Source organism: Falco biarmicus, chromosome W (genome assembly GCF_023638135.1).
Source record: "Falco biarmicus isolate bFalBia1 chromosome W, bFalBia1.pri, whole genome shotgun sequence".
Classification (NCBI taxonomy): Eukaryota; Metazoa; Chordata; class Aves; order Falconiformes; family Falconidae; genus Falco; species Falco biarmicus.
The window spans coordinates 19,723,807-19,742,311 of NC_079310.1; the positions used below are offsets into that span (position 1 = coordinate 19,723,807).

Here is an 18,505-nt window from a genome sequence, read left to right on the forward strand (position 1 = left end):
AATCTTGGTATGGAGGACAGGAGAGAAATGGGATGTGGAAATGCAGCAAAACTACAAGGGAATTTTTTGAGAGATTCTTGAAGGCTGTTGGGCACAGAAACTTTGATAGCTCAGAACTAATTGGACTGAGTCTTAGTGAGGTAACATTAATTTATTGAAACAATCTATCAGTGGAGTGAAATTGGAGACTAATTAATTGGAAACTTGCAAAATTCATTTGGTTCATCAATAAGTAAGTAGAAAGTGCAGATACTTTTTTTTTGCAGACAATATGTGAATAAGGATTTCTAGTGAGTTTATTTTTCTGTTTAGTAGTGGAATTTGAATTTGGAAAGCTAGATTCATAGATGTTCTGGATTTTCTGGAGATAGTAAATTGGGTATAGAGAAGGAATGGAGAGAAATGGAAGAAAGGTGTGTGACTAAAAATCTAGTAACCTTCAACTTTGAACAAGACTGCTTTACACACTAACAGCTAAATGTGGGTGAACCTGAGAGTTAAACACAGTCTCAATATACTTAATGTACTTTTAATTTATTTATTTTTTTAAAGAACCTGTGAAACTTGGTGTGGTGGATTGATCTTGGCTGGATGCCAGGTGCCCACCAAGCCACTCTATCACTCCTCAGCAGAACAGGTAGGGGGGAAAATAAGATGGAAAAAAACTTGTCAGTCAAGATAAAAGCAGTTTAATGAAGCAATAGCAAAAATTGTGCACACGGAAGCAAAGAAAAACAAAAGATATTATTCCCTACTTCTCATCAGCAGGCAATGTTCAGCCACTCCCCAGGAAGCAGGACATCAGTACACATAGCAGTTGCTCTGGAAGACAAATATCATAAATAATGAATGTCCCCCCTTCCTCCTCCTTTCTCTTAGCTTTTATATCTGAGCAGGCATCATATGGTATGGTATATCCCGTTGGTCAGTTTGGGTCAGCTGTTCTGTTTATGTCCCCTCCTGACCTCTTGCCCACACCCAAGCTTACTAGTGAGAGGGCGGGGGAATGTTGGAGAGACAGCCTTGATGCTGTGTGAGCACTGCTCAGCAGTAGCCAAAGCACTGATGTGTTATCACCACTTTTCTAGCTACCAATACAAGCACAGCACTATGAGGGCTGCTATGGGGCTCATCCAGACCCAATACACTTGGTTTAAAAAAAATACTAAAGCAGCAGAATTTTAGTAATGGTGTCATACTAAATGATAGCTGGAGCTGTGTGCAATATATGCTGTTTCTGGTTACCTGATTAATTTTAGCTTCTTCTCCTTTTCCTTAAAAAAAATTAAATATGTGATGCTGTCATTTCAAAGGAACTAGCACCTGCTTGCTTTGGCCTGTTATGAACATGCATGTCTGTGCATGTACATGAGTATACACACATACATACATAGCATAAACCAGAAACTTGCAACTTTCTCCATCTAAGTTTTGAAGAAATGGTGCTGTGTATGTGTGCTGTTTTTAATGAGAAACAGAAATACTATAGGAAAAGGTCATTGTAAACCTCAGAAAACAACTGCCCGAATTGCTCCACGACACAACACACATATAAGTTCTTACACAGAAAAGTAACAACCCCCATCCTGCCATCAAAAATATTCCTGCCCCATAAAAATTAAAAATGGAACTCTACTAAAATCCAACTGAACAGAAAACATTCCCCTGCTATCTACAGTAACCACCCCAAACTTTGAAAACACCCAACAGCCATCCCTACAAAAAGCACCAAGACAAACCCTACACCATATCCCATAACATGTCAATCCCCTCAAGCCTCAAGATAAGGCTAAACTTCCAGAGACACAGAATAAACAAAGACCACTAACATCCCACCTAAATAAACCGTAAACAACATGAAAGATACAAAAGAAATCCCTAAACTCAACAACCATTCACACTCCATAACAGACGCTGGTACCAAACCCACCACTCCATAATACAGAGACAGATTAGACGCTACTGCCAGGCCTCCTAAAACAAAACACAATGCTAAAAAAAGCACAAAATAAGTCATAGTAGTTCCTGCTTGGCTTTTCTTCAAGGTCTATGGCCTGAAAAACTGTTGTCTCAACCACAGGAACCCATAAAGCACATTCCCCACCCCCCAACATTCTATGCATAATTTTACATTAATTTATTTACCCCATATACTATATTAGCTCAGGGAATACATTCAATATATGTACCATACTCAGTATTATGTAGAGCATACCTCTCTCTTCCCCATTCTGTTCTCAGGGGATTGGCAGTCTTATCTTCATAGATAATAACCAATAACTGTACTACAACCATCCATTGGTGTACTGTACATATACTAAAGTGATTAAATACTAAATTTATGATAACTTTATCTTTAGACCTTAAAGAACATTCTAAGAATTCTTTCTTTTTTCGGTGATAAACACTAATGTACTCTTATTTCTTCTTTAGCAATTTCTGTACACTCTAGACAATTGTTAAGAACAGGGTATTCTGTATTTATTTACTAATATTCTGGGTTTTAAAATTGTTCTGATCACCCCCTTTGTTTATGCACTAGAAATGGAATGTGTTTGGATTTTCAACCCCCAAAGGAAAAAAAGCTGAACTTTTAAATAATGCAGCTCACCAATTATTTTGATGCCTTGGCAGTTTACTAGCCTGCAATTGCTGACTTATTTTATTCTGAATTGAAATAGCTGTAGCATGTTTATCAGGGAACAATCACCTGATGCCTGCCATAGTTCTACAGCAAAAGAGAAACTTCTATTAAAAACCCTACAAAATGCAATAGTAACATCTTGGGGGTTTGTTTTATTGTTTTCAGGGTGCTGGGTGCACTGCACTAGTGGTAGCTGTGGTTGCAAGGAAGTTAGAACTTACCAAAGCTGAAAAACATGTGCATAATTTCATGATGGACACCCAGCTAACTAAAAGAGTAAGTCACACTTTATATTCACAACTGAAAAGAAAACGTATGTTAAATTTATTTCTGCATTTGTTTTAAATGGTGTCATACTTCATTCTCTTATTGAACTTTTTCATGGGTGTGTTTTTGCAAGGCACTATGTGGAGGAACTGAATGCCCAGAGCTTCTCTTCGAAGTTGAGGGTAACAGCAGGTTCTGAGAAGATTTTGAGGATTTGAATATTCTTTAGAGAGCCCTTGCAGCTGGAAGATAATTGATGTAACCAACAGTTAAAAGCTGTGAAACTAGACTAATATGTTAAACTGACAAATTTTCATGCAGCATATGAGAAGAATATATATAATTTTAAGGTTTATTCTATTCAGCTATCCTTCCTTCATATAAATCTAAATATCAGTTCAATAGTGTATCCAAATGGTGTTTTGGTATTTCAGACTCATGAAACTCAACAGAAATGAAAAGCAAACAAAACAAGCAACCAAATATTGAGATGTATTTCAGATCACAAATCCATTACACACACAGTAGAGAAGTTTCCTCACAGCCTGAAGATAGCCACATCTTGTGGAAATGCAAGGACTAGAGATCTTAAAGAAGTCTCTAAAAACTGATTCTGCTTCCACTGAAGTCAGGACCAAAGTTCTCCACTGCTTTTATGGTTTCAAGGCTGGGAGCTCCTGCTGGGAAGAGCCACTGCATAGCATTCCTAAAATGTCTTTACCTATATATTGGGTTACCTCTGACACTGCAGTGACTGGCATGATAGCCAGATGGGAGAGAAAATACAGATCAATAACAAGAACTGTTTGCCTGTGCAAGTAGCCTAGTAATTCTGTCATTAATCAACATTGCATTGAAATTCCTTGTCTATTGCTTTCAAGTATTCTTGGGAATATTGGAGGGCCTAGGAAGGAACTTTAGGTATTCTTATGTTAAACATTTTATAGAAAGCCTCATTTTAAAAAAAATCAAAGCACTCATAAAATAGAATACTGGGTACATTTATTGACAAGTTGGTTTTTCATCTCCTCTAAGAATGATAAGAAAGAAACCAGAATAAGGAAAAATATAAAAACCAAAACAAACAAAAAACCTAAGAGCTCTGAAAATTTATAAAACTGTTAAATAGCTAAGAGAAACAAAGGTAATAATGATACAACAGGAAAGAGAAATGTTACGGTCCTATAAAATGCATCTAGATAATTGCCATACAGATAAGAAATTAATAATCCTTCACTGTAATTTATATTGTCATAAACAACAAGTGGTCCTAACTCTTTTCAAAAGGGAGAAGTAATTTCCAGATGCAAAGAGAGCTTGTCCCAATATCACTTTTATAAACAACATGGAAATTGCTCAGCAATCCCTTTGGTCTGATAACAGCTTTCTGACCTCACTGCTGCAGCTTCTTCATGTACCCACTTACCACAGTTAGGCAGTCTTAAGTGCTTTAGAAAGACGTTAAATTAGAAAAGATAAAAAAGAACATATTACTATTTTTGTCAGCCTGGTGTTTTTCTTTTACAAAACAGGTGAAAAATGCAGCAGCCAATGTACTCAGGGAAACATGGTTAATTTATAAAAGTACAAAGCTGGTTAAAAAGATAGACCATGCGAAAGTAAGGAAGCATCAACGAAAATTCTTGCAAGCTATTCATCAGTAAGTACAATTTTACTTCATTCTCCCTGTCCAATCACTCTCTCTCTCCTCCCCTCTCGTTATCTTTTCTTATTCTCTCTTTCTTGTTCTCATTCTGCCTCTTGTTCTCTCTCATTCCCTTGCTGTATCTCTTCCTATTTCTCTCTCATTTCCCCTTTTGCTCTTTCACTCATTCTCATTCTCTTTTTTATTTTCTTGTTCTCTCTTGCTCTCTCCCCCCCTCTATCCATCTCTGTTTTTTCTGTCTAAATATCTCTTTTTTTCTCTTTCTCATTCTCTCTCATTCTTTATTGTTCTGTATTTTTGCTCCTTTTTCTTTCTCTCTTTCTTCCCCTCTCTCCCTTTTTATCTGTCTCCATCTCTCATGTGCCCCCCTTCATTCTCTCTCCCCCTTCCCCATCTTGCTCTCTCTCCCCCCCTTTCTCCATTTAATTATCTCTGTTTAATTCCCTCTCTCTCTCTCTCCCCCTCCCCCTGGCTCTATGTTTCTTTCTGACAAAACCCCGTGCTCTTCCCTCCCACAGCTCTCTCCTTCACATTGTCTCGTGTTCTGTTTCTTGGCTTCTCTCAATTTCTTGTTCTCTCTCTCCCTCTTCCTCTTTGTTCCTCCTTCTCCCCTCTTTTCTGTCTCTTTTTCTTCCTCTCTTGCCCACTTCTCTCCCCCTTCCCTCATCATCACTCATTCTTTATTGGTCTCGCTGTCTCTGTCTTTTCTCTTTTGCTTTCTTGCTCTCTTGTGCTCTCTCTCTCTCTCTCTCTCACACACACACACATTTTCCCTCTCTTCTTTTCTTTCTCTTGCACATGCTCTTCCTCCTCTTTGCATGCTCTTCCTCTCTTGCACACACTCTCCTTCCCTCACACATGCACCTCCTCCCTTCCTAGAATTGTGCTCTTGAGTTTGAGTTTTCTTTTTCTTTCAGAGTAAGACAAAGATAAGGTTTTACTGTAGTATCTATTTAGAAAAGAAAATACTCTGGTTATGTGCAGCACAGGGTAATGCAGAATTGTTGAGAGTGTTTGTAGGAGTTTTCTAAGTCACAACCAGATAAAATTGTACAGTGATTCAGTTAGTCTTCCTTGGACTACACTGGGAGAAATAAAAATACTTTTGTCTCTAGCAGCCACAGACTCGTCATAAGGAATATCCAGGATCCACGCTGATATTTGTCTGTTCTATATGAGATGCCTATCCAGCCTATGGCAACCTTTTCTATGACCTGTGAAATGGGTTTTCCGTGACATACTGGGGAGATGTAGACTGATTAAGGTTCATTTTGAACTGGTGTTTTGATAATTTTGAAGTATGGATATGTGTGTGACCCAGGCTGTGAGGAGAGCTGGGGGCAGCATCCAGCTGACCCACCTACATTCCTGAAAATGATTCCTATGTGTCATCTTGCATAAAAGAGAGGAAGGGAAGGCTAGGTTATCAAATTTCCTGTTAGTAAATTGAAGATATCATTGGTTCTCTGTCTCATAGCAATGTTGTAAGGACTCAGTAGCTAAGCTTTGAAGACATGAAACATTCTACAAACCTTAATTTCTTTATCATATTTAGCAAACTTTCAGGGTTAAATGTTATTGTGCTCTTTTAGAAAAACTTGATACAGTAGAGTCCACAAAAGCTGAGGTATTTTTGGGTAGATAAAAAGGTTTTTTTATCAGTTCTGTCATCCTGCTTAGCTTAAAGGATTGGGAGGGTGAGAAGAGTGGTAGGGGTTGTGGGGTAGAAGATGGCATGTTCTGTATGTCCTTTGCTGGACTTGAATCCCTGATTGCAAAGGTTACTCCATAGCATTTTAACCTTGCTATTTATTTTATGTGTGTGTGTGTGTGCATGTACATACACTTGTGCATGAAAAGAGGGATCTAAATTAAAAAGTATAGGAGGTTTGATCTGCAGCTTTAGATATTCACCCCCAAAGAGCTTCACAAGATGTAAAGTGATAGTCTGCATCTACCTTAAATATTTATTAATTGGGGGGTGGGGGTGGGGGGGGTGGGGGTGGAGAAGGTGGCACCAGTCATATTTTCCTAGCTGTACCAGCCAAACTTTAAACATCTATGTTAATAATACATTTCCCTCTGTCCTTTAGCACTTTGCTTCCCATTCCAAAACTTGTTGTATTTAATCAAGAAAATTGGATAATTTTCTCAGTATGCTGAGGAATGGGCCATGGATAGAAACATTGCTCTAACAGTCTTCTTTCTTCCAGCTTCAGAAGAGTATTGTGTACAATTTGTTTTCTCTCCCCTTGTATCTTTGAACTTTTCTCAAGGGAACAAGGGACTTCATAGTAGCAAATGGCTCTCTTCCATCTTTCTGAATTCTTAAGTTTTTTTGTTGGTTCCCCTCCCTCACCTTCCCAGTCATTGGGCTGGAGACAGGAATAAAAGGTGTGAAGTTTCAAGGCCAATTTTATACAAGAAATCAGAGTAATGTCTCAAAGACACAATCACATCCCTAAAAGGTCTAAAAAATAGTCTGTGACTGCTACCTTCAGCTGGTCTCAGTCTTTTCTTTCTTCTTCATGCATATTTAATAAGACGAAGGTGAAATCAGTACTCTAAACAATAATATTAGAAGACATTTTATATATTGTATAAAGAAGAAAATCTGAAGGGGAAAATTAATGGGAAGGTTTGAAGGTACCATGATTTCCCTCATCATGAACATGAGAGAATTAGATTCTAAATGTGGTCGCTACTGACTGGAAGCAATAGCAACTCCATAGAACTTTTCACCTGCTGAACAGAGCCCACTGTGCTCATTCAGTTGTTTTAGTATATTTTACAGTTTGTCTTCTTCTGTTTTGTCTTTTTCTTTCAACAAAATGAAAATAGAGCTCGGAAGTAAGTTGTATGAGCTGTTCCTTCCTAAATTTGCCAAATTTACCTCTGTCTGCATGCAAAAAATAGTCGTTGTTAACTTCAATGGTCTGATTGCTGCCATGGAAACACAATCCAGAATCATGATCTTGTGCCATGATAAGTGAAGTTCATAAAATCAAATGTTTCATATTTCTTTGTAATGTATTTAAGAACAAAAGTCTGCCATTTTTATTTTAATCTGGCTGCTGCAGCTAAAAATTTACCATTACCTAGAGATATATGTTTTCCAGTCTGTGCCAGGTTTTGGATTGGTTACCATTAGGTATTATCACATTGATGTCAGCTGGTACTTTTTTTTATTTCTACAATAAAAATGGATTGCTCAAAATTTTAAAATTTGGCATACTAACTGGAAAATAGATGTTTCAGAAAAAATATTAAGAAAAGCAGAAAAATTCTACATATTCTACAAATTGTTTGAGAGAGTACTCACCAAAACACTAGGATTATCATTCTCTAGTCAAATCATTACATGCTTATATCTGAGTAAATATTTTGTTCTGGGACAGAAATGATAAAACTCATTACTTTGGAGGCTCCTCCATAATATTTGCTTTAGAATACCTGCCGCTTGCAGCCTCTGAAAGCATTATTTCTATAAACTGCATTTACATTGTGCTCTGAAGTAAGCCTCCAGGGGAAGAAGAATGTATGACATTCCAGTAACAAGCTGCTGGAATTTCAATTTTATATGAACAATTCATTTCTACCTTAACAGAGTTATTCCCACATATTAAGAAAATTACTTCACAGCATTCTTTTTCATGGAGGTTAGCCTAGATGTGAAAGGCAAATGTATGGTAACTAAATATCTGACACAAACTTCTGATTTTGGAGTATCTCCCCAAAGGCTTTTATTTAAAAAAATTGTAAAAAAAACCCCAAATTGATACATTGTTGAACTTAACAGTCTTCATCTGCTCAGAATTTAAGTGGTAATTTGTATCCATTTCCCCCAGTTTAGTTTGGAAAAATAAATATCCCTGAACAGGACTCTTTCCCAGCAATTCTGCATCCAGGTTAAAATAATTTATACCAGTTTTGAAAACATCAAGATATTTGAGATGAACAGATTGGTTGGCTTCCAGGAGTTTAAGGGAATAATCCTGATCCTGTTACCGAAATCTCGGAATGAAGAACTTATTGACACCAACGTGATGTAGATAAGCAGACACTTCTTTATTAACGGCCGGGTGCGAGTGAGTCTTCTCACGATCAACGCACACCAAGTTTCAAAATCAGACACCATATATAGAACTTATTCATACATATTCATTAAGTATTCATGCATAACCATGATATTTCCCGTAAATCATTAACATATTCTCCTCCTATATCCGATTCTGCGCAGTAGAGCTTAGAAAGGTCTAGAAATGGGTCTGGGGTACAATTTGGGTAGGTGGTATATGAGTCGGTGGTCGCGATCTCCCCCTGCCAGAATTGCCTTTTACTAAAGTTCAGGGTTTCTTGGCAGGTAACCACAAGCTGTTCCAGTCGACTCTCCCCAGTTTCCATTAATCTTATATTCTGACATTTCAATACACTTTCTACATACAGAAGACTAGTCAAATACAAAGAAACCTTTCAAACCCTAAATTTATTACCTAAGTTTTAACAATGATTCTAGCCCATTCTTCTGGCCTTGGTACGGGATGTACAGAGGATCTCATAGCAGCTTTTACTATATAACTATAAGTTTCATTAAAATATATTTCTTATCCTTCTATATTTCTATTTTATAAAATGATTTTATAAAATCAAATAATCAATCCAATAAAGTCAATCAATCTTAACTTATTAGCAAATCTGTAACAATCCAACTAAAGGCATTGGAAGTTTTGTCATTAATTTAAATAGGGTCAGAATTTCATCCCCCATATTCAAAACTGTCATGGTTTAAACCCCAGCTAGCAACCAAGTGCCATGCAGCTGCTCACTCACTCCCCGCCCCACCCGGATGCGATGGAGAGGAGAATCAGGAAAAAGGTAAAACTCAAGGGTTGAGATAAGAAAAATTTAATAATTCAAATAAAATAAAATTATATCAATACTTCTACTACTACTAATAACTACAATAACAACGACAACAACAACAATAATAATAATAATAATAGGGAAGGGGAGAGGAATAAAATCCAAAGGGAAGGGAAAAACACCCAAAAAATGCACAATACAATTGCTCACCACCCGCTGAACGATGCCCAGCCAGTCCCAAACAACAATTGACAGGCCCCAGCCAACTCCCCCCAGTTTACATACTGAGCATGATATTCTATGATATGGAATATCCCTTTGGCTAGTTCAGGCCAGCTATCCTAGCTGTGTCCCCTCCCAATTTCTTGTGCCCCTCCAGCATTCTTGCTGGCAGGGCCCAAGAAACTGAAAAGTCCTTGACTTAGTATAAACATTACCTAGCAACACCTAAAAACATCAGTGTGTTATCAATGTTGTTCTCACACCAAATAAAAACCACAGCACTGCACCAGCTACTAGAGAAGAAAATTAACTCTATCCCAGCTGAACCCAGGACAGTATTCACCCCTTATTCCATACCATTCACATCAGGCCACATTTTCCAATACACAGTCACCTTTCTTGTCTTTTACTATAAACACACAGATATCATTCCCTTAGTCTATGGACCATCCCTCTAAAAATCCATTGAGTTCATTTAGTCCATGATGTCGGGCTCCATCCATCATAAGTCTTTCAAGTCAGGAAAGATGGTGCGAGGTGTTGGATTGGTCCATGTTGAAGCCAGTTCTGATTCTATCACTGCCGCACTGATTCAGTTTCATTAAAGTTCATTCTTCATTAATGTGGTGATCGGAAGTCAGGTTCAGAACTCCAAATCCAGAATGGCAGACTGGTGCTGCAAGGTGCCCAGTGCAATGAAGGGCATACAGAAGTGATAATATACAGTGTTGTATAGCAATTAACATCACACAATTTAATTAATTGGCTATTTTTGCCCAGAATCAAATTCCCTTGAGGGATTTGAACTTCCCCATCCTCCCTCATTACCCACCAAGTGCACCCAGGCCCTTCAGCAAAAGCAATCCCATGGATGGGTTTGCCTTTGCCTGAGGCAGGAATGACGCAGACCATTTTCCCTAACATATTTTTTATGTGCATTACAGGAACTTTATCCCCTTCTACAATACATAAAAGCTTTGATTGGGTAGGACCAGCTCAGATGTCAGATCCTCTAGTGTTGACTAACCAGATGGCTTTTGCTAAGTGTGTATCCCAGTATTTGAAGGTCCCACCACCCATTGCTTTCAGTGTAGTCTTTAACAGTCCATTGTATCATTCGATTTTCCTAGAGGCTGGTGCATGACAGGGGATGTGATATACCCACTCAATGCCATGGTCTTTGGCCCAAGTGTCTATGAAATTGTTTCAGAAATGAGTCCTGTTGTCTGATTCAATTTTTTCTGCAGTGCCACATCACCATAAAACTTGTTTTTCAAGGCCCAGGAGAGTGTACCAGGCAGTGGCACAGGATATGTTTCCAGCCATCCAGTGGTTGCTTCCACCATTGTAAGCACATGGCACTTGCCTTGGCAAGTCTGTGGGAGTGTGATACAGTCAATCTGCCAAGCCTCACCATATTTATATTTCAGCCATTGTCCTCCATACCACAGAGGCTTTAACCATTTGGCTTGCTTAATTGCAGTGCATGTTTCACATTAATGGATGACCTGTGCAATAGTTTCCATGGTCAAGTCCACCCCTCGATCACGAACCCATCTATATGTTGCATCTCTTCCAATTGCCTTGTCAATGTCCCCTTCTCTAGAAATCAATCACAGCTGCTTGGCTTCCCTACCCTCTAATTCCAAGCTATCACCCCCATTATCCCAACATCAAAGCAACCAGGTGATAATGTACTCACCAGGATGACGGCTAAAATCTTTTTGCATATCCCACAGCTCATTCAGGAATAGGGATCAAGTCATTACCTCTTACTCAGCCTCTTCCTCCTGTTCCTGTTATGGCCCTGCTTCAACCTTCTTTACTAAACGAGCTGTTTTCCGTGTCCGTTTCTTCTTCTGTATAGGAGTGACTGATACTGGCATGGGTTAGTCCTCTGCATCACTCATCACAGGGGTTGGAGTAGTTGTAGTGCCACTTGTCAGATTTTGAGTAGCCACAGTCACCAAGATTTGAATAGCTACAGCGCTTGTCACTGGAGTTTGGGTACCCGCAGTACTTATCACCAAAGTCTGAGTAGCGGCAGTGCCTGTTGCAATGGTTTGAGTAGCCACGATGCTTGTTGCAGTGGTTGGAGTAGCTGCAGTACCTGTCATTGGGGTTTGAGTAGCTACAGTGCTTGTCACAGTGGTTGGAATAGCCGCAATGCCTATTGCTGGGGTTTGAGTAGCTGCAGTGTTTGTCATGGCCATTGGAATAGCTGCAGCTAGTCGCTTAATCCTCAACAAGGTTTGAACCACATTCAGCATTCCCAGCAATAGAACCAGGGCCACTAATATGCTGGTCTCAGCATCCCAAGGATACTCAAAATTTTTCAAAAGCCTTAAATGCTTCTGTAATTGGCCTAGAGGAGAAGGAGAAGGTGTAATGAGATAGACTGCATGACTGACTCTCCAAAAAGGAAAAACCAGAAGCACAATTATCTGTAATCCCTGCCAGAGGGCGTTCGAAGAACAGGGGCAATGGCAATGCTGAGTACACAGACCAGATTAGTTTTACAACCAGCGAGTCTGTCATATCATAAGCAAGCACTATAAAGTACAACACAATGATAACTTTAACCCTGGCCCCACGGACCATAAACAGCACCACAGGGAACACATACTGCAAGTAAAGTACGTAACGCAACCCTGACATCATGGGCAGCAACTTTGACAGCAAAGAAAACAACATTGTGGCCAGCGATTATTAAACCAATATAATGAATATTTATATCAATTTTGTTCTAACACACTCTAGTGAGAGCTGTCTTTATCTCAACCCTTCAGGCCCCACACTGGGCAACAAAAAGGACTGTCGTGGTTTAAACCCCAGCCAGCAACTAAGTACCACACAGCTGCCCGCACACTCCCGCCGCCACCCCCCCCCCCCCCCGAGGGATGGGGAGGAGAATCAGGAAAAAGGTAAAACTCAAGGGTTCAGATAAGAACAATATAATAATAATAATAATAATAATAATAACAACAACAACAACAACAATAATAACAACAACAATAATAATAGGGAAGGGGAGAGGGATAAAATCCAAAGGGAAGGGGAAAAAAACCCAAGTGATGCACAGTACAATTGCTCACCACCTGCTGACCAATGCCCAGCCAGTCCCCAAGAAGTGATCAGCAGGCCCTGGCCAACTCCCCCCAGTTTATATACTGAGCATGATATTCTATGATATGGAATATCCCTTTGGTTAGTTCAGGTCAGCTGTCATCGAATCGTAGAATCATTTAGATTGGAAAAGACCTTTAAGATCAAGTCCAACAGTTAACCTAACACTGACAAGTCCACCACTAAACCATGTCCCTAACCACTGCATCTACAAGTTTTTTAAACACCTCCAGGGATGGTGATTCCACCACCTCCCTGGGCAGCCTGTTCCAATGCTTGACCACCCTTTCAGTGAAGACATTTTGCCTAATATCCAATCTAAACCTCCCCTGGTGCTACTTGACACTGTTTCCACTTGACTGATTGCTTGTTATCTGGGAGAAGAGACCTACCCCCATCTGCCTTACAGCCTCCTTTCAGGTACTTGTAGAGAGAAACAAAGTTCTTAATGAGACTTCTTTTCTCCAAACTAAATAACCCCCATTCCTTCAGCCACTCCTCATATGACTCATGCTCCAGACCGGCTTTATTGCCCTAGCTTTGTTGTCCTGTCTGCGTCCCCTCCCAGTTTCTTGTGCCCCTTCAGCCTTCTTGCTTGTAGGGCCCAAGAAACTGAAAAGTCCTTGACTTAGTATAAACATTACTTAGCAACTAAAAACATCAGTGTGTTATCAACATTCTCATACTAAATCCAAAACACATCACTGCACCAGCTACTAAGAAGAAAATTAACTCTATCCCAGCTGAAACCAGGACAAAAAATTTAGAGAAGGCAAAACAATTTTTCACATTAGGGTTTGATTGGAGCACTTTGACGCATACAAAGCCTTGAACTGAAAAAGAATATCTCCTTTGCAACTACTGTGAATGTACTATATAGGCTGGCAGTGGCATGGAGTTCTTTTGTGCCATTGCAAGAGTTTTAGTTTTTGCTTTACAAGAACAATTTTATATGCTTTTGTGCAGTCATGTTTTCTTTATAAGTTATATATATAGCTAAGATGATAAATGAGAACTAGGCAGAGTATGTGTTAGCAACCTATGTGCCACAAAATGCTACCAACCTTATTTTCATTTGAGAGTTAACCAAACGGATGGCTTGATTGCCTGTTGAGCTACTAGTAGACTGCATGGCATCTATGACATGTTTTTATGATTTGATTTGTTGGTTTTGAAAAATGCTATTTCTTACTTAGAATATCCACCAGAAAAATCATTGAAAGTCCAAATAATTCTACCTTAGGAAGCATTTTTAAAAACCACTTATACTTAAGAGATAAATTGCTTATTTTTTAAAATCACATCTAAAAACCACTCCTTTAGTAGTTAATCTGAAAAACATGGAGTTTGATTCAGGGAACACATAGGAAAGTTCAATTACATATCTTTCAGAGTATGTGCATCACTACTTAATAATAATGCAGTTAGCTAAGCATTAAAGAGAAAATATACCCTTGATTCTTTCATAATTTTTACAGCAGTCTAGTTTAAAAAGTGCATTGGGAAAGGTATGCCTAAATTCACAAATATTCAGAGCAGTAAGAAAATTAAATGTATTGGCAAGTATGTTGGTTATTTAGCTGCTGGTCAGATGGAAGTTCTGTTTAAAGTAATAAGAAACTCACTTATCACTGTAATTCCATCAAGTTAAAACACCTGCTAATCCAATCCATTTCTGACAGAACAGGGCTAATACCTGTATCTAGTCATGTAGGCATGGGAAGATTCTTGATTGCTACAACATTAATGACAAAAAAGCATTTGTTCTGTTTCTTCCTATATCTACTTGTAATGATACTAAGGCTTTTGAGAAATGTTTTGGCTTTCTTTCATATAGTCTGGATAAATTTTTATCTCCCTGTTATCTCCTGCAATTTTACCCATGGCAAACAGTACTCTTAAGGACATGATATTTCCTTGCTCTTTTTCTTTTGCAATGTTGAAGAGGCATGCTTCTTATTGTACCAGACAGACACATGACCAATTCTGACTTTATACAAAGCTCTTGAGGCATTGTCCATGCAGTTATCTGTTCTTGTAAGTTTTATGCATGCTTTTTTAGAAGTTTTAAGATGACCGCACAGGTACACACATGCACACACAAAAATCTGACTTAAAATTCCACTTTTTAGATTAAGAAGTGTAAAAATGGAACAAAGGAAACTGAATGATCAAGCCAACACTTTGGTGGACCTGGCAAAGGTTAGTAGGCAATTATTGTTGTTTTGTGTCAACATTCATCCTTTCCAAATGAAGAGGTCATAAGTGAAAAAGTTATGAACTATATATGCAAATATCATTAACAAATTTGTTAATTCTAGAAAATGAAAACATCTTTTTGGGGGTTAACATTTATTAAGTGAAACATCTTGTTTATGGCTCTGACCAAGGTCTGAATGTACCTTTAATTTTTTGAACATTTGGAAAAGATTTCATAACTAAAGGGCTGATCCTGAGAGCTGCTGAAACAGACTCCAGTGATCATTGCAAATTCTTAGGATGAACTTTGACTAGGCAATGTTTGTGTAGTCTTGTATAATAAAAAGGCTTCTTGTATGGAGACAGACTATGCTGTGAGGGACTGTAGTTCACAGGCCCTCACATAGGCTGAACTTCGGGGTTTTGGTTTTCCATTCCTGTTCTCTTATGAAGCAGTGACTTTAGACAAATAACTTTAGATCTGTATTTGTTACAAATTTTTGTAATGAATAATAACTTCACACTTTGCTGATATATTATAAGGATTTGTTATTCTTTTTAAAGCCATTTGAGATCAACTAAAAGAGACTATTCAATTGCAAACTGTTAGTGGAGAAATATCAAGCCAGGTCCAGCAGTCTGACAGAGGTGAGGCTACTGCAGCTCCATGCCCCCTAGGTCCAACCATTAGCAAAGCTGAAGATATATTCCCGGTAGTCACACACACACACAGATGACATATAAATAACATATATACATGGCTGGCAACACAGATCACAGACAAACACACACATAGCACTCACATGAACACAAAGAGCACCAATGGCCTTCTGCTGCTCTCCTCTCTGGATGAACAGGATCACAGAATGGCTGAGGTTGGAAGAGACCTTTGGTGGTCATCTTGTCCAACCTCCCAGCTCAAGCAGGGCCACATAGAGCCAGTTGTCCAGGACCATGTACAGATGATTTTTTAATATCTCCAAGGAGGGAGACTTTACAACTTCCCTGGGCAACCTGTTCCAGTGCTCGGTCACCCTCACAGTAAAAAACTGTTTCCTGATGTTCAGATGGCACCTCCTGTGTTTCTGTTTGTGCCCATTGCCTCTTGTCCTGTTACTGGGCAAAACTGAAAAACGCCTGACTCCATCCTCTTTGCACCCTCCCTTCAGGTATTCATATACATTAGAATCATAGAACCATTTAGGTTGGAAAAGACCTCTGAGAGCATCAAGACCAACCATTAACCCAGGACTACCAAGTCCACCACTAAACCATGTCCCTAACCACTGCATCTACAAGTTTTTTAAACACCTCCAGGGATGGTGATTCCACCACCTCCCTGGGCAGCCTGTTCCAATGCTTGACCACCCTTTCAGTGAAGACATTTTTCCTAATATCCAATCTAAACCTCCCCTGGTGCTACTTGACACTGTTTCTGCTTGTCTGATTGCTTGTTATCTGGGAGAAAAGACCTACCCCCACCTGCCTACAACCTCCTTTCAGGTAGTTCTAGAGAGTGATAAGGTCCCTCCTGAGTGTCCTCCTTTCCAGACTAAACAACCCCAGTTCCCTCAGCCACTCCTCATAAGACTTGTTCTCTAGACCCTTCACCAGTTTCATTGCCCTTCTCTGGATACGCTCCAGCACCTCAATGTCTGTCTTGTAGTGAGGGGCCCAAAACTGAACCCAGTATTCAAGGTGCAGCCTCAGCAGTGCTGAATACAGGGGGACAGACAATCACTTCCCTAGTCCTGCTGGCCACACTGTTTCAGATACAAGCCAGGATGCTATTGGCCACCTGGGTGCACTGCTGGATCATATTTATCCAGCTGTCAACCAGCACCCCCAGGTTCTTTTCTTCCAGGCAGCTTTCAACCACTCTTTCCCAAGCCTGCAGTGTTGCATGGGGTTGTTGTAACCCAAGTGCAGGACCTGGCACTTCTCCTTGTTGAACCTCATACAATTGGCCTCAGCCCATCGATTCAGCCTGTCCAGATCCCTACCCTCAAGCAGATCAACACTCCCCCCCAACTTGGTGTCATCTGCAAACTTACTGAGGGTGCACTTGATCCCCTCATCCAGATCAATGATAAAGATATTTAAAAGGACTGTCCCCAATACTGAGCCCTGTGGAACACCACTTGTGACCAGCCACCAGCTGGACGTAACTCCATTCACCACCACTCTTTGGGCCTGGCCATCCAGACAGCTTTTTACCCAGTGAAGAGTACACCCCTCCAAGCCACGAGCAGCCAATTTCTCCAGAAGAATGCTGTGGGAAAATGTGTCAAAGGCTTTACTAAAGTCTAGGTAGAAAACATCCACAGCCTTTCCCTCATCCACTAGGCAAGTCACCTTGTCATAGAAGGAGATCAAGTCGTCAAGCAGAACAGGCCTTTCATAAACCCATGCTGGCTGGGCCTGATCCCCTGGTTGTCCTGCACATGCCACATGATGCCGTTCAAGATGATCTGTTTCATAACTTTCCCCAGCACCAAGGTGATAAGCCTGTAGTTTCCCAAATCCTCCTTCCAGCCCTTCTTGTAGATGGGCATCACACTGGGTAACCTTCAGTCTTCTTGACCTCCCCGGTTAGCCAGGACTGCTAATAAATGATTGAAATTGGCTTGGTGAGTAATTCTGCCAGCTCCCTCAGTACCCTCAGGTGGATCCCATCTGGCCCCATAACAGACTTGCCTGTGCCTAAGAAGTGGTGTAGCAAGTCGCTAACCATTTCCCTTTTGGTTATGGGGTCTTCATTCTACTCCTCATCTCTGTTTTCCAGCTCAGGAGGCTGGGTGCCCCAAGAAGAACTGGTCTTAGTATTAAAGACTGAGGCAAAGAAAGCATTAAGTACCTCAGCCTTTTCCTCATCCTTTGTCACTATGTTTCGCCCCTGCATCCAATGAAGGATGGAGATTCTCCTTAGCCCTCCTTTTGTTCCTACTGTATTTCTAAACATTTTAAAATGTCTTTTACATTAGTAGCCAGTTGAAGTTCTAGTTGGACTTTGACCCTTCTAATTTTTTCCCCTGCATAACCTCACAACATGTTTGTAGTCCTCCTGCGTTGCCTGCCCATTCTTCCAATGGTCATAGACTCTCTTTTTTTTTCCTGAGTTCCAGCCAAAGTTCTCTATTCAGCCAGGCCAGTCTACTTCCCTGCCAGCTCGTCTTTTGGCACATGGGCACAGCCTGCTCCTGCACCTTTAAGATTTCCTTCTTGAAGAATGCTGGGCCTTCCTGGACTCCTTTGTCCTTCAGGACTTTGACCCAAGGGACTCTGTCAACCAGACCTCTAAACAGGCTAAAGTTGGCCCTCCGGAAGTCCAAGGTGGAAGTTCATCTGACCCCCCTCCTTACTTCTCCAAGAATCGAAAACTCTGTCATTTTGTGATCGCTATGCCCAAGACAGCCTCCAACCAACACATCACCCACAAGTCCTTCTCTGTTCACAAACAACAGGTCTAGCAGGGCACCTTCCCTATTTGGCTCACTCACCAGCTGTGTCCGGAAGAT

General features: G+C 40.0%; 1 protein-coding gene across 1 annotated transcript in view; it reads left to right on the top strand.

Moving 5' to 3' along the window:
* Window positions 1-18,505, top strand: part of LOC130141987 (small conductance calcium-activated potassium channel protein 2-like) — a 51,363-nt gene that overhangs the window by 20,226 nt on the left and 12,632 nt on the right. The window contains exons 2-4 of the mRNA XM_056323388.1: window positions 2,810-2,920; window positions 4,444-4,571; window positions 14,921-14,990. Coding sequence (XP_056179363.1) covers window positions 2,810-2,920; window positions 4,444-4,571; window positions 14,921-14,990 — 309 coding nt within the window. The remainder of the gene's footprint in view (window positions 1-2,809; window positions 2,921-4,443; window positions 4,572-14,920; window positions 14,991-18,505) is intronic.